Raw genomic sequence first — 26143 nt, 5'->3', positions numbered from 1 at the left:
CTCTTTAATCTTAATTCAAGACACACGTCAGATGCATTGGCGATACCTCAGTTGACGGCGTGACTCAAGAATCCGGCCTCAATTAATGCTAAGCGGTTGCGCGACCTCTTCACAATATTGTCTCAATGAGTTTGCGTAAAGACATGCCTTGATACGAAAGAAAGCCCTGCTGTCAACGACTCCTCAGCTAAGATATATACAAGAGTATTAATGACCTGCCACAGCATAACTGCCCACTCCTTCACTAAACATTACTCTTCTCCATATCAGAAGTACTCTAACGACTCGCACATGTGGCCCTTCAAAGAAATGCCGCTGGTGAACTGCCAAATCCACTACTTCTACCATCTCCTTGGTTCCGCCGGCTACTCAAAAACAGGTCCACCATCGTCTTGCTACCCATCGCTTGAGCATCCGACTCTCGATCCCTCATCGTGTCTCCCTGTTGCCTCTCTATTGCCCGAGATCCGATCGGATACTTCAAGCCAAATTCCCCTCGGAAAGCAGGCGATCCAGTTCTAGGAGGTTGAGCTTTTGTAACGGCACGAACGCCAGGGCTTGACTTGGTTGGTGAGCCTTGCCAACCAGTGACGCGTGTTCGGGACCGTCTCTTGTTGATGGATTCCTCTGGGGTCGAATTGACACGTCCTATTGTATTCAGGGATCGCATACGGGGCATCTCTTTCACCGAGCCTGTGTCTGGGATGTATCCTCTTGAGCCGACACTTGGCAGAGAAGGCACCGTTCGCAACGTGCTCCTGGGCGGTATAGATGGGGGCCGCTCTTTGGTACAAGTACTGGCTTTGTAACTTGGTACTGCATTCTCGTCATATCCTATGAAGACTGGGCGCGAAGATCTTTCCGGACTGCCTCCATATTGAAAGGTTTGTGCATTGCCCTTGACGTTGCTCAGAGGGCTGCGATTTGTTGCGCCATCTTTCGTAGGTGCGAAATGCTCAGGTGTTGAGCCCATGGAAGCGTTTTCTCTAACATGACCCAGTGTTGGAAGAACGCTGTCCCATTTCTCTCGCTTGGTGGGTGTCAAAGGGGCTTCGAGCTGTGATACTTTTGAGCTAAGCCAAGTCTTCCATTCTACTGAACTGGCCGTCGATGTGTCTCGTTGGTGGTGACGGTATGACGGATGGGCAGGGACCTCTGTCGCTGGTCCAGAATTACTGTAATTGAAGGCCCCATTTTGTCCCAAGGTGTTCTCTGAAGCTGGAGGTAGAGACTCGACATCATCCGCCGCACAAGAGTAAACGCTCTCCGTATCTCCTGCCTGCAAATCCTTCTCTGAAGATTGGTTGCTGTCTTGACGCATAGGAAGGCACAAGGTCGACAGCGAATGTAGATAGTGTGATCCTTGCAAAGCGCCTTGTTCGTCTTCAGAGGAGTTCATCTGGCTGGCTCGCAGCGCGCGGCGGTAGGGACTCGGGGAACGAAAGGATTGGCAAGATGGGCTTGCAAAGAAGGCAGAGCTTCTCTGGGTGATCGTCTTATGTGGTTCCATGCCCTGCAGTATAACACTAGTATGCTCGTTTTCAGAGTGAGTCTTATCGTCACTCCAATCCAATGCAGTCGTGTGTTCGATTGGAGACGTGTGGCCGGGTTGGGGCTGGTGCTTGTTCTCATGATCGGGGACCTCAGTGGCTGAACTTGAACTTCGCGAAGAATCTCCGTGGTCCCTAATAATGTTATCATCAGGCCGAACGCATCGGATCGTGGAACAGTCCCATTGTTTGTTGATGGATTGACCATCACTATCTCCAGTGTTCGTTTCTCTGGACTTGACCGAGCCTGGTTGAGATTGCTGGACCCTATCCGTAAACTCTTTGCGTGCGAGTCGCTCCATGAGGGCTGAGTAGACACGTTCACTGTCAACCGACATGTCTGCAATCATGTCTCTAGTTTGCTGCTCCAAATATTCGATCGATCGATCTGATGAAGGAATATGTGTGCCATTCTCTTTAATCACAGAGAGGCGCTGCCTCTCCCAATCTCCAAGAGTTCCATGGCTTGTCACTGTATTTGTCATTGAGTTCGTCCAGCTGGTAACACGAGACTTGTCGTCAGGAATATGCTGGTCGCCATCGCCAAAGCTTTCGACGCTGCCTTTGCGAGACCTGAGCTGCTGGTTGGACGGTACGTCGTGCAGAGAAGGAATATGTGATGTAACCTGAAACATGGAGGCTTCCTCGGTCGACTCAGCATCCCCGATCTGCAAACAACTCTCTGCGTCCGAATCCTTCTCCACTGCGACTTGTTCTTGTTCATGCTGGTTCGAGTCCTCGGAATTCTTTCCTCTACCGAAAAGCCCTCGCAATCGGGATCTGAGCCCATGAGATACCTTGCGCGCCGTCTTTCGGATGCCTCGCTGCTTTGAGCCCGAGATGGTAGAGAGGGTCGAAGAAATTGCCGTGTTGTTGCTGCTATCGCGCATGGATTTTCGGAAGGGAGACCCTTCGCTTTGAGTGTGTTTTGGTCGTAGCAAAGAAGACGATTGACTCTTTTTGGCATCTTGCTCCTGAATCTGCCGGAATCTCTCTCTGGCAAGTTGAACTGCCAGATCATGATCATCAGCGCGGCTGCTTGAGCGTGACGCCGCCAGTCGTCGCCGGGTTTTGAGGAAGCTCATTGATGTAGAAGCTCTGAGACTTGCATTGGGGGGCATCGCATCCTTTAGCGGTTCATTTTCGCTATTCGTAGGCAGACGTCGGGACACTGTAGGCGGCTGAGGAGTCCTTGCAGACCAGGTCTTGCTAGAAATGGTCCCTGTCTCGGCATGCGACGAAGTCAACATCGACCGGGACTTCCTAACCTTTTTGTAAGATGCAGCCATCGATACAGCATCTTCTTCTGGGTTGTAACACGTGTCGGGTGGCTGCAGGGTCTCAAGGTAACGTCGGGTAAGGGAGAAGTTATCTGGTCGTTCGTTATGCAACGACAACGTGGATGAGGGTCTGGCGTTTGCGTTCCCGAAAGCATGGATCGCAGAAGTTGCTTTTGTCGGAGAATCTCGTCCACCATTCGCTCTTGATGCAAAATTTCTGCGTGGGTGAGCTAATGGCCCGGTAAAGCGAACGCTTTTCTTTCGAGCGATGTTTGAACTGCCATGGCCGCTAAGAGCACTGTCAGTCCGCCCGAGGCTATGTCTGACAACGCTGCCAGTGCCATCACTCTTGTCGGGGTAGAAGCTCGCAGGGTCTCGGGGGAGTGGCATTCCCTCACTGCTATCTCTATCTTGAGCTCGCTGATACGAGACTACAGCAGCAATGTTGGCGTCTCGTTCAGCCCTCGCAGGATTGATGGACTCAAGATCACGGATGGGACTGCGAACGACAGAGTTGGTCGATTTGCTTCGACTCAGTGGGCGGCGATTCTTCTTTCGAGAGCTGTTACGTCGCAGCATTTCTCATAAATGTTCGGATTTGCATCTGCAAGTAAGAAGTTGGTATAAATGAAGGCTGATTGTAGACTCGAAAACAACAGTAAGAAGGATAGAGTAATACCTTGTTGGTAATGGCACCAAATGAGATAGAACGAAAGGGCAGACATGGTAGACGAGTGGCTCAACATGCTTGATGGTACCTAGACATGGGGAAGGAACGGGAGCGATGTTGTCTGGTTCGAAGATGGAAGGAACTATTCGCGAATTAGCAGTAAAGCGACGGCAGGCATGTTACAGGTGTCTGCACTAAGAGTCACAGCACCAACATGGACAACAGCACATAAAACACACATCACGATTGGAGCAAATGTTCTTGTAATAAGGAGATGTATTGTAATATGAGCAAGCCTAAATCTAGCCTGCCCCATGGACTAACCCATGCATTCAAGCGCACAATGTGATGACAACTGGTCATCAATGAGAGCAAGCGCCCCTATCAATGTCATGTAACCCAAACCAAAAAGACCCATACCAATTCGTAATCCCAACAAAATGTGTACCCAATGCACCTAGTGATAAGATTATAGATCCTACAGGTTGAGCTCCTTGAGGAACTGCTCAAGCTCCTCATCGACGAGCTCGTGGATCTTCTTGGAGAACTTCTCCGCCTTGGAGCCGAGCTCCTTGGCACCAGTGGTCAGCTTGCCAGAGACGAGGTTGACCTCCTGCTCGACAGCGTGCTTGATCTCCTCGACGCGAGAAGAGGGAGCAGCCTTGTTGACCTTGTAGCTACCAGCCTCAACAATCTTCTTGTAGTCGCTGCAGCCACCACCGTTCCAGGCGAGCAGGTTGGGGGTGTCGGAGGGAATGTCGGAGAGAGCGTCCTCAGTGGCAACGGAAATGAGGTTCTCCTTGAGCTTCTTGGGGGTGATGGAAGCAAGGGCGTACTCGGAGTCCTCAGCGGGCTGAAGAGAGAGGTAGTAGGCGAGGAGACCAGCAATGTGGGGAGAGGCCATGGAGGTACCAGAGATGGTGTTGACGGCGTACTTAGAGCCGATCCAGGTAGACTGGATGTTCAGACCGGGGGCGAAGATGTCAGTGCACTTTCCGTAGTTGGAGAAGTAGGCACGGCTGTCATCAAGAGCAGAGGCACCGACGGTGACGGGCTCAGTGGCAGCAGCGGGGGAGTAGTTACAGGCATCAGCGTTGTCGTTGCCAGCGGCGACAGCAAAGTGAATACCAGTGCGGACAGCAGCGTTGACGGCAGCATCGAGAGCCTGGGTCTTACCACCACCAAGAGACATGTTGGCGACAGAGCCCTTGAAGCCCTTGCGCTTGCCGTCCTTGGCCTTCTTCTTCTGCTCGAGATGGCTGGTGGCAGCAAACTCGACACCCTTGACAACGTCGGACATGGATCCGGAGCCGTTAGATCGGAGGACCTTGACGGCGTAGACGTTGGCCTTCTTGGCAACACCGTACTTCTTACCAGCGACAGTGCCGGAGCAGTGAGTACCATGACCGTTGCCATCCTCATCGGCGTCGCCAGAGGGAATGGTCTTACCCCAGTGGGCACGACCCTCAAAGTCAACGTGATCGACGTTGGTACCAGTGTCAACGATGTAGGCATCGACACCCTCACCACCATCGGAAGAGTAGAGGTACTTGTTGAAGGTACCGAAGTTGAGGGTGTTGCGGTGGGAGATACGGGCAAGACCCCAAGGAGCCTGTCGCTCGGTCTCGCCGTCGCACTTGTCCTCGGTGATCATGTTCTGAGAAACAGGGACCATGGTGTGGACAAGAGTGTCTCGCTCAATGAACTCGACCTGGTGGATGTTAGCTTCTGATGATCATGAGGCATAATCGGAGGTACTTACGTCAGGGTGGTTTCGGACCTTCTCGATCATGGACTCATCAAAGTGACCGGCGTAGCCCTTGAAGGCATCACCGATGTCAAAGGTGTGCTTCAAGCCAGAGAAGGTCTTGTCTGTGAAAGGAATGGAGCGCTTTCGCAGCTCAAGGCGCTCAGTCTCGCCCTGCTTGTGTGTGTCCTGAACCCACATGTGATGGTCGCTGGCAGCGGCGTGATCAACATGGTCCTTGAACTTGATGATGTACGAGTCTGGGATGGTCTCGGCATCGATGGAGCTGAGGATGGGAGCGGCCTTGTCGTGGACGGTGCCGACGCTGAAGGAGGCAGCGCTGGCGACAGCCGCCATGGAGAGAGTGAGAGCGGACTTCATGGTGACGAAAGGCGCAATGACGAAGCTGAAGCGACAAAGCTTGTTTTTGGTCTACCTGCGACTCAAAGACAGAAAACAAATGGACAAATTGATGTCCTCGACCGTCTGAATAGATGGAATCAGACGAGATCGATACTTCAAAGGATGGGGAGAGAGATGATGGATATGGATGAGATGATGAAAGGAAGAAGAAGCGATGGCGGCAGCACCTGGGGTAGATAAGCAAAGCACGAACAGCGTGCGACAGCTCCAGTGTTGCCTCAGCGGGCCTGGGGGACCCGGCAGGAGGGTGTGACGCATCCATCGTTAGGATGGGCGATAACACAGTGGCTGAGTACCGTATTTGGTTTAGTGCTTGTGCTAGAGGACCAATGGCCGTCACCGAGGCAATGCGATAACGGCACCTGTTTGAGCCAGGTACTTCTTAGCTCTCATGACGGACCGTGTGAGAGTTTGACCATGCACTGAGTTTAGAAGGCCGAGGCGGGCTACAATTCAGCCGTCTTGACCCGAGGAATGGTCATGATGAAGCTGAGGAGCCTGTTATGGGTGTTTTTATTGAGAGTCGAGGAGATACAGTGATTATGCGAGTATCCATACACCGCTTCTGATCGTTTGAGAGTCAACTGATGGCGAGTGATTGCCTCATGTTGACGAAGGCTGACAACCCGGTCGTGTTTGTCCGCCTTGTTTCGAGTCATGGTTCATGGATAGGCTCTCGGTAACGGGAGCGAACACGACATCACTGTACTGGAGGTTGAGAGCAAGATTTACTTCTCATACTTACTGATTCGCTAACGATTCAACCTTTCCATCATACTTCACAAGTTACAAAGTGTCCTTTTTCGTGATATCCGAGTAGCATTCTGATTCCAACGGAGGATTCGTTCCTCAAGGCTGATCCATTACAGTTACTCAGCCATAAACAGATACAGTACATCATGGATACGCAAGCTCCATCACACTGTGCTACCTCAGGCAGATCAAAGTATCCTGCTCGCGCCGAAACCAAGATCCACCCAGACAGGGTGAGCTTCAACAAGTCAGGTACCTTCCAGTTTGCGGTGTTTGCGACCAGAAACAGGTGTCTCTCTACCCAGTGCTAAAACGTAGAATGCGGGGAGCGCCTTGGCTCCGATTGGCCCCCACTGACCTAATCCGCCTGATCCATCGAGTCAGACGACGTCCCTGGCACGTGCCCGGTGTAGCATGCCCATGTCTCAATTCGACTCTCAAGCGCTGTTCGCTCCAAGCCAACGCCAGCAGCAGCGCTTCACCATCCCAGTCCGTTCCCAGGGTTAAAGTGACCTTTTGACTTGGGAGATTCGATTCCTTGGAAAGACAACACGGTAGAGAAGACGTCATGATTCACTATGCGAAATTGATAAGCTATTTCGCGGTAAATCATTCAGGCATCCAAAACATCTGGGGCTCAACGTTGGCCAGTGCTTTGCTTTCTGTCAATGCACGCCAGGCACTTTGAGCTCCAAGCTCGGGTGAGGTACACAAGGTACGCATGCGTAGCGCGTCTGCATTCTGGTAGCTCTCGGGAGCTCTCCACTCTCAAGTATCGGCAGCAATTGTTATCTCGCCGGCCCAGATAACGCCATTAAGCAGCACTTGTAGCTCATTCTAGGCGTCGAACGACCGAGTTGCTCAACAGATTGCCTGTCGGTCATTCTTGTCCAGTAGATAAGCTGATGCCTACCTGTTTGAGATAAGGATAAACGGATCTCGGAACATCTATGGTTTCAATTGTCCCGTGAACAACAAAGCTCCTGATCTATTTATGATGATGACTACCTGACATTTGTAAATAGCAGCATAGGTTTTGGTGAATTAAGTTCATGTTCAGGCGAAAGCAACACGAAAGTCAGATGAAACCTGAGTTAGTATTATTGAATTTATGTGTCCATAGCTCTATAACCCGCCTTGCTTATAGATGCATGCACCCTGGAGCTGAACAGTAAGGCCCTGATCTGAAGCCAGTGTCGTATTCTCAGCCTTTCGCCAAGCCAATGTCAGAAAGTCGAATTCATTTGACAGTGAGCATCCTTCCAAATAATATATGGCTGCGCGGTATTTTATCCTAAACTTCATGATGTGTCCCCTACGTCCATCACGGTCTTGATTTCGGGGCAACATCCCTTTGACAAGCATTCTTCTTCCTTAACATATGTTTATGCAAAAACGATCATCAAAGTGACACGGAGGGACCATGGTTTATAAGAAAGCCACAAAGATACATAGCTAGGTATTTCAATCTTACTGGAAACAAAAAGATCAGGACCAGTGGTTACACAACTTCATGGCATCTCCTGCATGTCATGTCTGCATGTTCATACAAGCTACCCTGAACCAAAATATCGACGTCACCGAGACATGGCGTTTCAACCAAGACAATGTCTCCAGTATCAACACCATTTGCCTTGAAAAATCGCGATGATTGAACCGATGTAGTGATCGCCTCTAAAAACCTCCCGTTGAAACCCTCCTCCTTATGCAGGTGTGGAGGGTTCCATCAGGTGCACGCGTTCATGTCACTCCAACACCATGACTCGAGCTTCGTCAGCTCAGACGAGCCGCCCAAAAGTAGTGGCACTGACAATGGGGAGTGAGGGGCCGCCTTCGCCACACCCAAGCCACACCTCCAAGGCTGACCCCGAGTTACAGTATTGAGCACAGGTAGTCCAGGCTCCAGTCGTGACCGTTTGTTTCGAGACACCTTCGCTAATTTTCAGCTTCAGAGTCTGTTTGACGAGTTCGAGTTCCGATCCCTCCCACCGATCTTCCTCAGAAATCGCCAACCCCGTGGTCGTGTTGTGTGCGCTGTCCTTCCCTGTCAGAGAGCTTCATGCGCCCCGCGCCGGTAGCTCCAACAAGTTCTAAATCTTACTCTTCGATGCCTACGACGACTGATAACGGCCTGGACCCTTGAAGGGCTCAGGGGGAAAGGTTGCTCCTGGAATGAACTCGTGATTAAACGATCCTTACAATGGCCTCAATACCAAGAAGATACCGGTCGTCCACCTCGGCCTCGAACCCTCCGAATAGCAAGTCCTTTGAGATCATCAAGGGCTTGCTCGAAGCTCTGAACCTCGATACGACCCTCCACAAGCAAGATGGATTCCCTCAAATACCGCCATTGTTACGGAAACTCCGACATATTATACAGCATATTTCTGCGACGCATTCACCCGTCCTTCAAGATGACTTTCGACATGCCGACGGCTTCCAAACCATCCTTAATCTGCTGCGAGCCTTTTCAGGCTACTACAACCCCGATAAGCGAAGCGATGCGGACATGCTTGCTCTGTTTAAGCTACTAGGAGACTGTCTAAATTTGCTTTCGGAAGCGTTGCGTGGACACTCAGGAAACCGACGGTTTTTTCGATATCGAGTCGAGGGAGGCGGCTGGGAGGCTTTGGAACAAGTTATCGCAAGCATAGGACTCGGCGGGGCTGAGCCTGATGCCTGGATAAGCTGTCATGTCTTTGGCAAACTGCTCGCCTTTTCCCTCGACGACGAAGCACTCGATCTCCTATGCCAATCAATCGCGAAATCACTGCGGCCTGACGACGAGAATTCCCCGAAAGAAGAAGAGGATGATAGTGCTGAAGAACAATGGGATCTTGTGCTAGCCAAATCTGCCGAGAATATTACACCTGGTGTGAAGGAGGTTGTCAATGCCAAGACCATAATACGGCATCCTGAAATTCTGAGAGCAGTTGTCAGCTTCTGGATGGCAATCCCCCGAATGAAAGATGGCCTCGCAAACCCTGCCTCTCTGCTTGTCTTGGAGACAATTCACAGTATTATCGCGGTTTCTATATATAATCGGGCTGCTGTCCATTCGACGGGTGCCTTATCGCAATTCCTACGGGTCGCTTTCAGTGCCGACTCAGCACTGAGTCCACCTGAGCGCGAGAAGGTATTGGGGATTTGCAAAATGCTCATGTTTTTGGGTGTAAATGAACCTGCCGATACACAATTCCTCCTATCAAGGCCTGGCTCTGAAGCGTCCGAGTTCTGCTTACAGATGACATCGAAACATTCTGGCCCTCCTTTCTTTCAATTCGATCTCTCATTGCACGGCCATTCATCTCTTGAGTTGTCGAGTCTTGGTCGATCGTTCCCACCGCAATCTAGTGCAGGTTACACATTTACAGCATGGATTCGAGTAGACAGCTTCGATCCTACTGCACACACAACAATATTTGGTGTCTTTGATTCCACACAAGCATGCTTCTTGTTGATGTACCTCGAGAGAGATACTCACAACTTTATCCTCCAAACATCTGTTACCTCCAGCAAACCCAGTGTTAGGTTCAAGTCTGTTTCGTTCAAGGAGAAGAAATGGTACCACATCGCTATTGTGCATCGCCGACCAAAGGCATTAGTTACTAGCAAGGCGTCACTCTATGTGAACGGTGAATTCTCAGAACAAATTCGCTGCAACTATCCCCATCTTCCACCTCTGTCAACTGGTGCACATGATAGCTTTGCATCATTCAACTCGAACCAGAACAAGACAAACCCAGTGCAAGCCTTCATTGGGACGCCGAAAGACCTTTCGAACCAAGTAGGTCCTGGCCTTGTGTTCTCACGATGGTCACTTGCTTCGGCGCATTTGTTCGAGGATGCGTTGAGTGATGACTTTTTGGCAGTTCACTATGGCCTTGGGCCGCGATATCAGGGCAACTTTCAGGATAGCTTAGGAGGCTTTCAGACCTATGAGGCATCGGCCACCCTGGGACTCAGAAACGAGATCGCACATCCTGGAAAGGGTGAGACCTCGGACATTATAAGAGCTGTCCGCGAGAAAGCTGGCTCGTTGTTACCAGAGTCAAAAATTCTCCTGAGTATCCTACCTTCGGCGACATTCCCAGAAAATGTGCAATTCTATGACACAGGACTTCTGAGGTCACTGCCACGAAACTGCGCTCGCAATCTCTTCCGAGCATCAAACCAAGAGGGTGCCCCTCTAGCGATCAACTGTGCTGTGCCAAGTCTTCCAGACTCCTTGTTCAGAGTTCAAGGCCTTCTACAATTCCGAGGCAACCCCATCGTTGCTGTGCCGTCATATCTGGATGAGAACCTGTGGCGCCTTGCTGGCTTTACTCCACTGGCCCTGAAGCTTTTCGAGCGAGCATTCTCAATAGAAGAGACAGTGAGAGCGGCGGAAATGTTGTTTTACTGTATTCGCCAAAGCTGGAGAAACAGTGAGGCCATCGAAAAGGACAATGGATATGGCATTTTGGCGATGCTTCTCCGTGTGAAGCTGGGGTATGACCGCAGCAGCGGCGATTCCACTGTCACCCGACTCCAGGTTTCTAACGAGGACCGCGATCGACTGGCCTTTCAACTACTGAGTCTGATCCTTGGTTTTGTTGGATATAATCATACAGAGCCGATGGAATCCTTCATCATCAATCCCCTTGCCTACCGCATCTTACTTATTGACCTGGACATCTGGCGAAAGTCGGCACCTCGGATCCAAGAGCTTTACTATAAACAATTCGTGACATTCGCAGTTAAGAGCAAGTATCACGAATTCAATAGTCGAAGGCTGATAAGGATGAGTAAGTTGCACCATGCCTGCACTTTGCAAGTCGTGCTAATCATACCTAGGAATCGTCAAAAGGTTGCTCGATGCCATGAAAGGAGAGGTTGTATCAGAAGACACAATAGCTCACTTCATGGGTGCTTTCGAAGTCCTCGTAGCGTCCAACTTTAGCCAAGAGGTTATGCGGTCACTGTCGCTTTTCATCACATACGCCTTCCACTCACAGCCTTCATCGCTACCACGAACCCCGAGACCTCTTTCAGCCATATCTAGATCAAGCACCCCAGTTCCACGACGGCGAGGCACACCAACTGATCCCACCACAGCTGCGATTGCCTCTGGTTTGAAGTTCTTGACTAAGAAGCAGCTTGGTGTCAAGGTTCTCAGCATGTACTCGCGCATTTTGTGTGAGAAGGGCAACACTACTCACATCAAGAAGTTTGCTCGAACTGTGACAAACAAGGTGAGAACGTCGTCACTGTCCTTTTTGCTTTGCTAATGTTTGTAGTGGCTCCTGTACTTGTTGGCTGAAGATGATCCGGAAGTCGTTGTCCACGGTTGCAAGATCCTGGCGCGTCTCCTCGTTACCCATGGCTCGAACTACACCTCAAAATTTGCCGGAAAGTCGGGAGGCTTCATCATCATGTCAAACAGACTCAAGCGATTTTGGGATATGCCAACTCTATGGCCCATTTGCTTCAGCATCCTATTTGGCTACGATGTCGCCGAGATCAACTTTGACAGAAACTTTGACTTTTTCAGCTTGTTGGAGACGTTTGGCAAGCGAAAGGTCGTCTACCCTGACTCTCTGTCCGTCATCACTGCAATGCTGCAGCATGGTCTAAAGGATGTGATGAGACATCAAGATGATCCGGACTCGCCGGCAACACATATCGATCCATCGTTTGCGCTTAAGAAGCACGCATCTTCTACCGAATTACGCCCGCGAGCAAGCTCTATGAACTTGGCCACTGCTCTTGAGACACGCTCCAACTTCTCACGAGACAGTGAACGAGTTGCAAGCTATGCCAGTGTTCTACATACTGTCATTCGCTTCCTTTCGGATCTTCACGCGCGCTCAACGGAATTCAGGGACTTTGCTTTGAACTCAGAATGGGTGAGATTGTTGCTCTCAGCACTCTACCCGGTCATTGTTAGCGCCGATGCGGTGACACCCGAAACTGAGTTGAACTCTGGCGATACGGCGCTGACGTTTGAGGGAACTGATGTGATCATCCGTCCAATTAGTGGCAGTGCTTCAAATGCTACGCCTATTGTACGGACGACAAGCGTAGACCCAGTGCCATCGCCTCAGTCGACACCACCAAAGGGCACACCACTGCGAAGGGCCTCGTCATTTATCCTTCTTACTCAGCAAAAGTCGCCAGTAGGACCCAGCCCAGCTCGCTTGAACCCAGCACTACCGCCATTGAGATCAGCACCAAGCAAGAAGCCTAGTAGCGATATCTTGGATGGACTCTTAGAGCTGGTGGTGAATGTCTTCATGGACCAGCTTCTCTCACGGAAAGACTTCCCCGGGTTTGGCTTGTTCACCAAAGTTCCTCCAGGCTTCCGAGAACACCAGGCGTACTTTGAGTCTTATATCTTGAAGCATGTGATTGCTCAATTGACGAATAATGTTCAGCTCAATCAGAAAGCAATCTGCGAGCCCCGTGTACTGACCAACCTCTCACGGTTCTGCACACACATGTCAGAAGCCATCTTTGAGGGATGGTTCATGAACGGCGCTGAGGCAATGATTGACTTTGTTGGTATGCTTCTCGAATTTCTGCAACGTCCAGACATCTCGACCCTCAAAAGTGTCCGACTTTGCAGCCAGGCTGTCGCCACAATCCGAAGCTGTTTGCTAAGGATCATTCTTCTGAGGTTATCGGATCTTGACAACCAAGAGACCACTTTGGTGGAGGCCAAGCAGTTCATGGACAAGATGGTATACTGGCAGATGTCAATTCTCGGTTGCTTTACCAGCGAAGATGAGTTCCTTAAACTCTTCTGGTACCAGCTCTACACGAAACTCATTGGCGACAAGATGCCCCTTCGTATTGCGGCAGCTAACTTCTTACGCATTATCTTGGTGCAGAAGCCAGAGGAGTCTGCTACGTTGATCCGCTCTTGCATGTCGCCTGACCAAAAGCAACTTTCGAAGGACTTCCAGAAGTTGACTGGTGTCGATGATGAGTCATTTGTTGACTGGGTTGATAAGCACCGCCCATCACTAGATGTACTCTTCTTTGGCGGCATGTCCAAAACGTGGGAAGATTTCGTCAGTTCAGAAAATGTGCGTACTTCGGAGACAGCCAAAGTGCGCCTGGCCAAACGCAAAGATAAACTCAAATCATTGCATGCGGAGAGCATCAGTACAGAGAAGATACTCCTCAGCCACGATGTTGGTAATAGCGCATGGATGAAGAGCATCTACAACTCTGAGTACTTCAAGTATCAGCGACTCATGCAGGACCAACAAGATGACCTCGTATTCCTAAGCGCGGCTTACAACAAGATGGAACGGGATCTCATGAGACCTGGTGCGGTGTTCAGTGAGGCAGCTACCCCCAAATGGAAGCTTGATCGTACAGAAGGACGAAATCGAATGAGGCTAAGGGTTCTTCCGGATTTTACGATCAGTAAGGATGAGTATCAGCCGAAGAGAAAGGCGAGCGAGGTGTTGCAGACTCTCCGGATAAATACATCTGCCAGTCCAGCACCTTCGATCCAGGCCTCGGCAGTGACGCCAACGAAGCCAAGCGCTGCGTCAGCTCTGGATGGCAATGGCGAGCCCCCTCAATTCACAGAAGAGCCAGAGTCCACCGAGCCAGCCGAACAACCCAGCTCTGGTGTTGCGCCTGAGGATGACTTTGAGCTTGTGGACGACCCCAATGATCCCAACGAAGGAGACGAAGGCTTCGAAGACAAGAACCGAAAGGTAATGCGACGACTGGAGCGTGGAGACCAAGTCCAATCTGCATACAATATCTCACGCATCATTGGTCTGGAAGCATGCGAGGGAATCCTCATAATAGGCAAGGATGCCCTTTACATCATGGACAACGTGTTCCAGTGTGCCAATGGCGACATTGTCAATGTCTGGCAAGCACCTCCTGAAGAGCGTGATCCTTTCTCCCAGATCGTCACGGATGCCAAGACTTCTGAGAAGCGACAGAATAATAAGGAGCAGGAGTCGAGGCATTGGCGATGGCAGGATGTTATTAGCATCTCAAAACGCCGGTTCTTGTTCCGAGACGTTGCGATTGAGGTGTTCTTCACTGATGGTCGAAGTTACCTGTTGACCACGATCAACCCCGCGGTTCGAGACAATCTATTTGTCAAGATGCTCAACAAGGCACCTCACACTAGCGGCGCAAACACTCTTCCGAACCCTGAAGATGCTTGGCGCTTGGAGTCCCTCAAGGTCTCCGATGAGTCTCCTCAAGGATTTGGGTCCAAGTTTGGCACATTCTTCAACTCATCGCCATGGAACCCTCTCCTCAAGAAATGGCAAAAGGGCGAGATCTCCAACTTTCACTATCTTATGATGGTCAATACCATGGCTGGCAGGACGTTCAATGATCTGACTCAGTACCCAGTCTTTCCGTGGGTTCTGGCTGACTATACAAGCGAAGACTTGGACCTTGATGACCCCAACACCTTCCGCGATCTGTCCAAGCCAATGGGCGCGCAAACACCAAACAGAGTTGGAGGTTTTGTGGAGAGCTACAATGCTCTGGCAGAGATCGGGGAGATTCCTTTCCACTATGGCACACACTACTCTTCTGCTATGATTGTCTCATCATACCTGATCCGTCTACCGCCGTTTGTCCAATCGTACATCCTGCTGCAAGGTGGAAGCTTCGACCACGCCGACCGTCTGTTCCAGTCAATCCCAGAAGCCTGGAAATCAGCCTCTTGCAAGAACAAGGCTGATGTGAGAGAGCTCATTCCCGAATTCTACTGCCTACCAGAATTCCTGACCAACGTCAACGGCTACAACTTTGGCAATCGTGAGAGCAACGGCGTTAAGGTCGACCACGTTGAGCTTCCGCCATGGGCCAAGGGTGACCCGAGGATCTTCATCGCCAAGCACAGAGAAGCGCTTGAAAGTCCGTATGTGAGCGAGAACCTACACCAGTGGATTGATCTGGTCTTTGGTTATAAGCAACGAGGTGAAGCAGCTGTGGAAAACCTCAATGTGTTCCATCATCTTTCGTATCGTGGTGCGACAGATCTGGACAGCATCACGGATGCAAAGGAGAGGGCTATCCTCGCAGGTGTCATTCATAACTTTGGACAGACACCCCATCAAGTGTTTATGAAGTCGCATCCTGCTCGAGAGCATGTTAAAAGTCCCGTTAGACGATTGGACACAAGCGTGTTTTCGTTGGGCTGTCTGCCGCACCCACTCCTTGGTAAGAACTCCGTTTACTTCAAACCTCAGACATCACTAACCGATTCAACAGAAAGCCACGAACGTGTAGCTTCACTCATCCATGCCTCCAAACTCGACCGCTTACTGTGCGCTTCGCCATTCCGCCTCAACTTCCCACCGTACGACAAATTCCTCGAATGGGGATATGCAGACAACAGCATCCGCTTCTTCTTCAGCGACAACCGAAAGGTAATGCAAAACCTTGTTCCTCGATCTGGCCACGTCGCTAACTCAACAAAGCCTGCTGGGCTCTTCGAGAACCTTCACATCGGCCAGATCTCTTGTGCTTGTTTTGCCGACTCCAAAACCTTGATCACTGCTGGAGAGGACTGTGTTGTTTCGGTGTATGCTTTGCAGACTTTACCTGGAAAGCCGGTTGAGTTGCTGCCGAGGTCTAGTCTTTTTGGACACAAGTCGCCAGTCACAACGATTGCAGTCAGCAAGGCTTTCAGTACGCTTTTGACTGTTTCTGCAGATGGACAAGCATTCTTGTGGGATCTGAACAGACTGTCGTTCATTCGAAAGCTGCCATTGGTGCGACCTGTCGAATGTGCACGTATCAACGACATCTCGGGAGAGATTCTTCTCTGCTCTGGACCTAATGTGATACTGTACACTCTCAACGGCACACTACTTCTGGAACAGAACGTCTGTTTCGAACAAGATGACTACATCCACTCATGTGCCTTTTATGAAGGCGCTGGAAATGAGTGGCTTGACAATTACTTGATCTTCACGGGTCACAAGCGCGGCAGAGTCAATGTCTGGCGACGCAGTATCGTGGGCAATCGATGGACGCTCGAGCTCCTGAGAAAGCTTGACCATGTTGACTATAAGAACGACAAGGGTGCCAACACAGAGGCAGGCATAACGTGTATCAGCCCAATGCCAACATGCGTCTACACAGGAGATGATGACGGTCGAGTTGTAAGTATCTCCCACTTATGAAGAATCCTCAGGCTAACGATTCTAGTACGAATGGAATCTACTTAGCAGGGAGAGATAGAGTTTTTCCCTACCGAATCGGACATCAGTTCGATATGACCACCGGCATAGCCTCGTATGATCAAAGAGAGGGAGGATATCTTGTTTTCTTGTCTTCTTGCACATCGCTGCGGCGTTTCCTGTTTGATCTTTATACGCATGTTTAGAAAGTCAACGACTCGCGCACATCCTCACACAACACACACACATATATAGGTATCGAAAGCTTGTAGACAGCCGGCGGATGGATTGATTGTAGAAAAATCGAATTGAAGCGTCAATTGCTGCTGGATCTTCTCGTCCCTTTCTTCCTCTATGATATCCCTTCTCTCCCTCGCAATGGGAAACGCCGTAGTTTGTACAAAGATATGCTCGTCCGAGCCGTGATATTTCCTTCGTCTTTCAATTCGAGATGTTTAATCGTCGTAGCCGGTGAGCTGTTTCCTGGGACCAGAGGGGACTGTGTATGTTAGTCTTGTATTTGAGGTTGACATTGAGGCTGAGGAGAGGAACGCACTGGGATAGGTGACGGGAACGGGAGGAGCGTCAATATCGCCAAAGTAGTGTCGGATCGGAGGAACAATTGGCATGGCGACGGGACCTGCTGCGCCGATGATGACGGACCAGAAGAGGGCGGGACGCTCGCGGGCTGCCCAGCGGCAGTACTTGAGGGGAGTTTGCCAGAAGAGAGGGGCAGCAGACATGATGGCCTATATCAATTAGCATGGTAACTAACAATAGCGTAGCGAGAGAGAGGTCATACTCAATTGACGAGGTGGTGTTTGTCGTTCAATCTTGGTGGTGATGATGGTCTTGAGCAACGGTCCAATCGTATCCTCGGAAAAACCAAGCCCGCGGGTATCGGATTATTTCACTGTAACTTTACTGAGGTGAGGAAGCTTTGAAGTCGCTACCATAAAGGGACTAGCGCATCCGCAGTTTCACATCCCGTCCCCCACTGAAGGCTACGTATCCCTAAAACGCCAACGCAAGCTACCACGCCCGTAGGTTCCACTGAGAGCTCTACTCGCAAGCTGTCCAAACTTGCACCAAACATATAATCCCCAACTCAAACCACAGTCTCACCACACAATGCGGTCCCTTTTGAGTCTCGTGGTCTTTCTCTTCGCGGCGCTGGTTTCGGCCGTGAGCACAACTGGTAATCGATTACTGGTTATTCTCGATACTCCCAAGGACAAGGAGGCGTATACTACGTTTTTCCGCGACTTGTCTGGTATGAATCCCCACGAGTAGTGGTGTTGATGGTGAAGCTTACAATTGGTAGAACGGGGTTATGATATCACGTATGAGACACCAAAGAGCGATGATTTGACATTGTTCAAGTATGGTGAGAGGAGTTATGATCATCTTGTCTTCCTCCCCACCAAGATCAAGGGTTCGTCATGTCTTGTTTCTTGACAATACAGCTGTAACTGACTTGCGCAGGTCTGGGACCCAATCTGACCCCCAATGCCATCGTCGACTTCATCAACGCCGGCGGAAACATCCTCCTGACAATGTCCGCTACTCACAAAGTCCCCGTTACTCTCGTCTCCGTCCTCGACCAACTCGACATTACCATTCCTGCTGAGCGCAACGGCAAGGTCGTCGACCACTTCACCTACGATGCCGTCTCCGCCGCTGAGACACACGATACCCTTGTTCTCGACGCCCCCCGCAACGTTCGTCCCGGGCTGAAGGATTACTTCGAGATTCCTGGCGCATTCATCTCCGTTCCCCACGCCATCGGCCACACTCTTGGTTCAGGACCTCTTCTTACACCCGTTCTTCGAGCGCCCCCTACCGCTTATAGCTACAACCCCAAGGAGCAGACTGACACCGTTGAGCCTGATGAGTTGTTCGCTGCTGGAAAGCAACTTGCTCTTGTCTCTGTCTTTCAGGCCCGCAACTCTGCGCGTGTCACTGTCGTTGGTTCTGCTGAGATGCTTCAGGACAAGGCTTTTGACACCAAGGTTACTCGACAGGGTGGAAAGGCTATCTTCCCTGCTAACAAGGAGTTTGTCACCAACTTGGCTGGCTGGACGTTCCAGGAGCTTGGTGTTTTGCGAGTGAACAAGATTGAGCACCACCTCAAGGGCGACAATGAGACCAACCCCGAGCTGTACCGCATCAAGAACGATGTTGTATGTAGAGACATCCGCTGACGGTGTTGACTTTGCTAACAATTTACAGACTTACAGCATCTCCGTCTCCGAGTACGCGTGGAACGACTGGCAACCCTTCCACCTCCCAGACGGCGACCACCTCCAGCTCGAGTTCTCCATGCTGTCCCCCTTCCACCGTATCTCCCTGAAACCCGTTCACGTCGGTGAGCACGAGACTGTCTACGGCACCGACTTTGTTCTTCCCGACCAGCACGGCATCTTCAATTTCATGGTCAACTACAAGCGCCCTTTCCTGACCAACCTTGAGGAGAAGCGAACTGTCAGTGTTCGACACATGGCTCACGACGAGTACCCCCGAAGTTACGTGATCAACGGCGCTTGGCCCGGCTTGGCTGGCATCTCAGCTACTGTTGTTGGATTCCTGTCGTTCTGCATCGTGTGGATGTACAGCCAGCCTGTGAAATCAACCACTGGCGCTAAGAAGACACAATAGAGGAGGAGCAATGTACGAGTATTTTTTGCTGCAACGTCACGATAAGAATTCGTGGATCTGTTGTATTGTAGAGTGGGACCAAAAGTGAAATATAGAATGCGCATTTGTTTTCCTACAGCTATTGAAGTGTTTACGACTATCTTTGTGACTTGAGATACGAAGATGTGATGGGTCCCTCAGATTAGCTCTCTTGGGTTCTCACTGACAACTCGCGGCAGTGGACAAGTAAATGCCCTGCAAACATCCTAGATGATGCCCGCCGCTGTTGCCTGCAAATTTGGCTTTTTGGTCGATTGATCATCACCGGGCAACAAATTCGTATCTCAAAGCATTCCTCCATCCCAAACGGCTCCTCACGAAGGCCAAGCCTGCTCCGATTGAAAACTATATCATGCGAATCACGAGTGTCTCTGTGCTCCCAGCAAACACCCCATGAGAGGGTTCGCAAAGGAAGAGAACAACTTCACGCAAAGGGAAATTATCGTCACTGCGGCTACTCTAGGCACTTGCGAAGAATACAAGAATGAAATGAAAAGGAAATACTTCAAGGTCTGCTCAGATCTCTGTTCTCAGGTGTGGTACATGTTCGCAACACAAGTCAGTTTCCCCGAAGGGCATACCAAGCAAGTGAAGTGAATCGCCAACTTTGGTGTGTGAAACAGTTGTCATCACCGCAGATCAGCCCCAGAGGAAACCAAGTACAGGACGAGAGGAAATGCAAAAACGCCGAACGCCTTGAACTCCAACGCCCGCAAGAAAAACAACCAAAAAGACACCCCAAGAAAGAACCTTCCCAGGACAAATGTCCAGGGACCAAAAAACAAGAAGAAAAGCAAAGACAAAGGAAATAAAAGCAAACCCCAAAAATACCCTGACCTGGTCGAATGACCACAAAAAACCGCGAAACCAAGAAGCTAAAAAACAAAGCGGAAATGCAAGTTAGTACATACATACCTTAGTCACTTGACTGGGGGAGGCGGGCGAGAGTGAGGGCGAGTTCGGGATCGGGGAGGAGGGAGGTGAGGTGAAGGCATGGTGGTGAAGGTCGGGCAAGGTCGAAGGGTCGGAAAGGTGAAGTGCGAAAAAGAAAAAGACAAAAGAAAAGTCACGATGTGAAAAGGCAGAAGCTGTCGAGTCAAGCAGTTAGTGCCGAAAGCAAGAAGTGTGTAGCAAGGCAAACCAAATCGCAAGTCGAGAATGCGAAAGGTTGATGAAGAAGAAGAAGAGAAGAAAAAGCCAGAGGAACCGGGGGAGAAGCCCTCTATTTATGCTTTTCCAGAGCGAGGAGTGATTGCGCATTTGGTGAGCGAAGGTTTACGCTGAAATCGAGCGTTGGGTGTGGTGTTGACGACCGTTGACAGCTGCTGGCAGCTGTCAAGATATCCAAAATCGTTGGTGAGGTTCAAGTCGCGCTGCGCTGCGCGTTGGAGTAAGGCAAGGCTGTGGGGACGTGCGCAAGCTTGACCTGTGGCGCTGTGGCACAAGTGGGGATCATGCGGGGATTTGCAGCAAGGCTGGTGTGGCTGGGAAAACTTCCGCCGTTGCTGGGGCGCGATGAGCAACTCAGCTTCTACAATTACGGTGCTATTCTCACCTCAATCACTTTGACGCCGCGCATCTGTCAAAATGGTAAGTCTCTACCTTGTTTTTGTCGTTAGTGACTCCGACTGACAATCTCAGGCACGTAATTCGGAAAAAGCCCAGTCTATGCTGTTTCGCTTCCGCGAAGCCCAAGCAGCAGACCTAGGCATCATCGACGCCGGCCGTACACGTCGACCCAAGCTCATCACCGAAGTCTCAGCCATTCCCGCCTGTGAAAAATGGCGCGGTCAAGTCCTCAAAGAGATCTCGCGCAAAATGTCACGTATCCAAGATCCTATCCTCAGCGACTACCAAATCCGCGATCTCAACGACGAAATCAACAAGCTCATGCGTGAAAAACACATGTGGGAGATTCAGATACGTAATCTCGGGGGACCGAACTACATGCGCGGCGGAGGAAAGATCTACGATGAACAAGGACGTGAAATACCCGGTAGTGGGAAAGGCTACAAATACTTTGGCAGAGCGAGAGAACTTCCTGGTGTGAAGGAGCTGTTTGAGGCAGCGAAGACCCAGGGTGATGAGAAACCGCTTGAGGAGAGGCATGACATGAGGAGGAATGTGGACGCGGCGTATTATGGGTATGCGCCTGATGAGGAGGATGAGGAGATGTTGGCGTACGAGGCTGAGAAGGAGAGGCAGGCGGTTGAGCATTTGCTTAAGACGGGGAGTAAGGATGTGCCGGAGGGATGGGAGCCGCTGCCGGGGGATAGTGGTGATGGGATTACGTGGGATTTACCAACGTTGGAGGAGGTGCAGGAGGAGTTGATCGATCGGAGGAGAAGGAGGCTTTTGGAGCAGTTGTGATGTGCTTCAGGGTGTTCTCCGTGTGTCATCGGGGAGGTTTATGGGGATGGAGATTGAAGTGTATTGTTGGATCAGTTGAGGCTAGGTGATGGTCACATTCATGGCGTTTAGGACGGTCGCTTATTTACAGGCGTATGGGTTTATGATGATACTTGTCAAAAGAATATCTTCTCAATCGTGCACTCTCCCTCCTAAGCGACATCACCAAACCCAACTGAAGCTATGCCCTGAAGCTGTGGATAACGGTTATACCGAGCTGTCAGTATAGCTGTCACCCGGATATCACAGATTCCGGGTATAACACGGACGAACTATACATCCACCAACCAAACAAAACAGCTTAACTAAGTTACAGCATTGCAATGCATGAACCATCAAGGGTATGTTAAACCCGTCAACATTACCTGTTTCGTTTCATACACCGATGAACTCTAATAATATGTCATCCACAATTCAAGCGAAATACAATTCACATTTTGAAGGGAAAAAGGATTTTGTCAAGAGTGACGATCTTCATTGGTGCCCCCTGAGACCCCTGTTGTGAAAAGAGACCCCTGAGGTTCCTGAAGCTGACGGTGAAGCGCCACGCAGGTGAGAGTGCAGATGACGACTTCAGATCCTTCTTGTCCAGGGGCATCTGGGGTGACGAAGGTGATGAGGATGGCAGTGGATGGTTATCTGGCTAAAAATTGGCATTCCAAGTTTATCTGAATTATTCAATGAAGCGAAATCTTTAAATTGATCCATAGAGTTCCCATTGCATGGATGAGATGGGGGTGTGTGACGCTGTTTCATTTCGTACCCAGTGATCGACAGCCCAGTCTTGTCTCTCCTCGCCTTGTCTCTTGTCTCGGGAATCTTTACGTCTCGTATCTCACTCGCAAGACGCAAGACTCTTTGCACAGTCGTACCACTCCTTTCAGCCTTGCCTGTGCCTCTCGTGTAACATCGACGATCAAAAAAGAAGATCAATCCTCTGTGCAGCACAATACTTGTTGATCAAACCTCTTGTCCTATTCTTGGCCCTCCCCTTTTCTTGTCCACTCACAAAACGAAAAAGTGACCCCGCGGCTGAACGGCGCCAAAAAAGCCCAGAGAAGAAAAAAACGTCGAGCCCCTGAGCTTGTACCTGCAGCGCCCTGACTAGCACCCTACCCGTCTAAATCCTCAGTGCATCCACTCTAATGATGAAAAGAGTAACGCTACGCCCCTTTTACGATTCAATCACCTGCATAGGATTGATCAAGCTTAACGATATTCACTTGAATTCTTTTTACTTTCATTCTTTGCAGTTTGTCAAGTTACACAGTTTATTCAAAGAAGTGTCTAAAACTGGATGTTCTTGAGTTGGTGGTCTTGTTAAATTAATCCACTCTGGTCCCTTTGCGCCTCGTGCGCCCCTGGCCTTTTAGCACTTTACCCCCCTAGGCTGTAGGCTGTGGGGACCCTTTAGGTACTTTACGGTAAGTGCTGCAGCCCAGGCTTCTTCTTCCCGTTCTTCTCGGCAACGGTCTTGTCTTCTAGAAATATGCACAGAAGAGACAGACCAGGCCAATGTCTCTGTCTCTGACTCTGTCTTTACATCATCGCCATTCCTAACTACGTTCAATTCAGTCATTACCGTCACATGCTCATGATATAATTCTTTCAGATATAATTCTTTCTCTTCTCTTTCGAGATGGTTTCGTTCTTTGGCCTCAAGCTTGGAGGCGATAGGAAAAAGTCACAGTAGGCCTCCTTTCCGCTCTACGTTTTACAATTTTGCTCATGTTTGGCAGGGACAAGAAGCTAGCTTCGAAACAAATACAGCATTTACATCGCAATGAAGAATCTGTCTCAACGACCCCAAAAGACCTCCACCGACAGAGTAACTTCTCCCGCCCAAATCTCGCTCGCCCCGGTACTTCCAGCTCTCATCTCGACCCACCAACACAATGGAAAGCCCCTTATATGAACGGCGCAGGAGGTGCTTCCTCCATGGTAGACCTCGGAGCACCGCGCGCACCAGGAATGGGAAATCCGCGGTTTCACTCGTCAGATATAATGCTCAACACACGGTTTGGCAATGGTAGTTCTACGAGCCTCGTTGCGCCGGGCGCAAGACCTGGTTCACCTACACGTCCTGGGACGGCTATTTCGACAAAGGAGCCTGAGAATCCCTTCAACATTCACTTCGGTAAAGATTCTGTCAGTAGTATACCGCCTACGCCCCAGGATGAACCAAGGGGTCATGCGGAACCTTTCGAATTCAATCTCGGAAACGAGATTAAGGAAATCAGAAACAAAAGTCCTATTCCTACGGCTAACAATGGATATCCATCTCCTCCACCCTCGATTGTCAACGCTGAGCGATCTTTCTCACCGGACCCGCGCCCTTCGAGCAGTCGTCAGAACGTGCCGACTGCACCTAGCCTTCGGAACCCCAGTACTGCAGGTCCAATGTCTCTTCCCAGCCCAGCTGTGTCTGTTGCTAGAAGCGACGATGTCTGGGAGCCTCAGCCTCCTGTTATTCGCAATGTGACAGCCAAGCGCGACACTTTTACCTTTCATACGCCTAGACGGCAGAGTTTTGCTATGGAGATGGAGTCGCGTGAGAATCACAAGCCAATGACTGAAGGACTTGCTGGAAACTTTGCCGGGTTCGACTTTGGTGAGACTGTCAGGAAGGGCAGTATCGGGAGTAAGAGCTTGGATACTTCGACTGAGGGTGGTGTGAGCCCTACGGATACGAATGTGAAGCCCAGGGTGCTGGGAACGACGAGAACTGCTAGCCCTTTGAGGACCATGCAGTCGAGTCCGAGTTTGAGCATGATTGATACGGCATTGACGCGAGCTCGAACTGCGAGTGATGCCATGTCTCCTTTGTCGTTGGTATCGTCATTGGCATCCGCCGCCGCAGAGGATACACCCCGTATACAGACACCTCAGCCTTCTCAGCAGGCAAAGCCGACTCAACAGCCTCCCAAGATTCTCCAGCCCGGCCAGCTCTCCGAACCTCTTCAAGCGATGAGACCTGTCTCGCCCTCGCGCTCTCCTCAACCGTCGCCGCTTTCGCAACCTCCGCAACAGAATTCTCCAGGACCATCTCCGATTCTCTCTAATTTCCCAGGTCGATCGCCGACTCCTCCACTGCAAGAAGGTCTGTTCCCTCGATCTCCTCCTCGACCACTCCTCCAAACTCTCCAGCCATCTCCTCAGTATCCGCCAAAGCAGTACAAGGCATACCAACCTCCGGACTCTTCTCCACCAACAAAGCCACTCCCTTCGCCGTACCGGTCACCTACCGCTCCTCTACCGCCTGTACCACCACCTCGCTTGAACCCTGGTAACAGGAGTGGGAGTAACACTCCGGATACAGCTGCGAGTGCGAACCCAGGTTACATGAACCGACCTCTCGAACCCCCGCCGCGTGGCTTCCGTGCCCGAACTGACTCGGAGCCACGCCTTGGTCGACCTCTTCGTGTTCCAGCTCCTCTTATCGATCGCTCGGCTACCATTCCCATGGTTGGACCAGGACCTCGAAGTGCTGTTGGTCCAGGCTTCGATGAAAACGGTTTCGTCCGCGCTGAGCGTCTTCCCGAACCACCACGAACAGCAAGCCCCTTCTCTCAACAAAGCCCTATGGAAGGCGAGTTCCCCGTTCAAAAGGGTCTGCCTCGAGGTCGCCGGCCTCCACCTCCCGAGATGCAAAGTCCCGAAAGGCCCTTTGGCCTGGAGCCAAGAAAGCAGCGTCGCCAACCTCCTATGTATCCTCCGCCCAGAAGCACAGAGTCACCCGTGGCAGACTCACAACTGGACGAAGCTTTGAACCAACCCGGTACACCAAACTGGAACGACTTCGACCGCGCCGAAGCGCACAAGTCCGCTATCCCCGCTGCTCTCTCACCGTTCCGCACACAATTCACTCGATCTCCCACACAAGCCACCGACGATTCACTAAGCCCACGTCTCGCACAATACGCTTCCTCACCCATCTCAGACACACCACCAAGTCTACCTTCACCATCTTTCCCATCGTTACAAAAGTCAATCTCCAGCTCGAGTGAAAACCTCGCGCGTACTTTTGACATGATGTCTGATGGGAACTACGAGCGACATGAGCACAATCAAGCTAGACCGCTTATTTCACCGGTGATGGCAGACTTTGTACCGCCGAGGGATAGAGATCGCAGCAAGACTCGCGTTGAGGCAAAGAGAGCACCTCCCCGTCCTTCCCCAATCACTGTTCCTTCATCGCTGGCCGCAGGAGCAGAGCCGGCGAGAGTCAGAACTCCTAATCCCGTGGTGGATGCGTTCAATCCTGGTTTTATCTAAGCGGATCATCTTCATATCTCAGCTTTTTATATCTTAGCGAGTTGGATTTTCAAAAAAGAGGCAAAAGACCCTCATGACTTTTCTTTTCTTGTTTAGCTATCGCTTATTCCCCTTTTTCTTTACTACTTTTTTTTTTTGTTTTGATATGGCGTCTTTCGCTTATAGATCTATCACATACC

General features: G+C 50.7%; 6 protein-coding genes across 6 annotated transcripts; 4 read left to right on the top strand and 2 right to left on the bottom strand.

The window, feature by feature from the left end:
* Nucleotides 1-75: 75 nt before the first annotated feature.
* Nucleotides 76-5881, bottom strand: BKA55DRAFT_600945 (uncharacterized protein). Its single transcript, XM_046196550.1, has 4 exons — nucleotides 5263-5881; nucleotides 3983-5211; nucleotides 3821-3855; nucleotides 76-3411 (listed from the first exon to the last, which is right to left on the bottom strand). Exons 1-4 carry the CDS (start codon nucleotides 5626-5628, stop codon nucleotides 302-304), a joined length of 4740 nt encoding a protein of 1579 aa, XP_046055951.1. The 5' UTR covers nucleotides 5629-5881; the 3' UTR covers nucleotides 76-301.
* A 2742-nt stretch (nucleotides 5882-8623) lies between these two features.
* Nucleotides 8624-16889, top strand: BKA55DRAFT_699382 (uncharacterized protein; the record flags this gene model as incomplete). The annotated part of the gene is made up of 3 exons (XM_046200573.1): nucleotides 8624-11210; nucleotides 11260-11657; nucleotides 11703-16889. The coding sequence occupies 3 exons, from the start codon at nucleotides 8624-8626 to the stop codon at nucleotides 16584-16586; spliced, it is 7869 nt and encodes a 2622-aa protein (XP_046055950.1). The 3' UTR covers nucleotides 16587-16889.
* Nucleotides 16890-17038: 149 nt separating this feature from the next.
* On the bottom strand, nucleotides 17039-17326 carry BKA55DRAFT_497832 (uncharacterized protein; the record flags this gene model as incomplete). The annotated part of the gene is made up of 2 exons (XM_046186496.1): nucleotides 17039-17082; nucleotides 17140-17326. 2 exons carry the CDS (start codon nucleotides 17324-17326, stop codon nucleotides 17039-17041), a joined length of 231 nt encoding a protein of 76 aa, XP_046055949.1.
* A 270-nt stretch (nucleotides 17327-17596) lies between these two features.
* Nucleotides 17597-19540, top strand: BKA55DRAFT_2803 (Dolichyl-diphosphooligosaccharide--protein glycosyltransferase subunit WBP1). Its single transcript, XM_046185500.1, has 4 exons — nucleotides 17597-17856; nucleotides 17908-18018; nucleotides 18069-18766; nucleotides 18816-19540. The coding sequence occupies exons 1-4, from the start codon at nucleotides 17715-17717 to the stop codon at nucleotides 19239-19241; spliced, it is 1377 nt and encodes a 458-aa protein (XP_046055948.1). The 5' UTR covers nucleotides 17597-17714; the 3' UTR covers nucleotides 19242-19540.
* Nucleotides 19541-20273: 733 nt separating this feature from the next.
* BKA55DRAFT_587986 (Isy1-like splicing factor) lies at nucleotides 20274-21650 on the top strand (the record flags this gene model as incomplete). Its single annotated transcript, XM_046194728.1, has 2 exons — nucleotides 20274-20276; nucleotides 20922-21650. 2 exons carry the CDS (start codon nucleotides 20274-20276, stop codon nucleotides 21648-21650), a joined length of 732 nt encoding a protein of 243 aa, XP_046055947.1.
* A 1678-nt stretch (nucleotides 21651-23328) lies between these two features.
* Nucleotides 23329-25964, top strand: BKA55DRAFT_498003 (uncharacterized protein; the record flags this gene model as incomplete). Its single annotated transcript, XM_046186510.1, has 2 exons — nucleotides 23329-23378; nucleotides 23429-25964. The coding sequence occupies 2 exons, from the start codon at nucleotides 23329-23331 to the stop codon at nucleotides 25962-25964; spliced, it is 2586 nt and encodes an 861-aa protein (XP_046055946.1).
* Nucleotides 25965-26143: the final 179 nt, after the last annotated feature.

This window comes from Fusarium redolens (assembly GCF_020744475.1).
Source record: "Fusarium redolens strain MPI-CAGE-AT-0023 chromosome Unknown BKA55scaffold_1, whole genome shotgun sequence".
Lineage (NCBI taxonomy): Eukaryota > Fungi > Ascomycota > Sordariomycetes > Hypocreales > Nectriaceae > Fusarium > Fusarium redolens.
The sequence above is the reverse complement of the archived record's forward strand: the minus strand, read 5'-3'. Positions and strand labels throughout refer to the sequence as shown.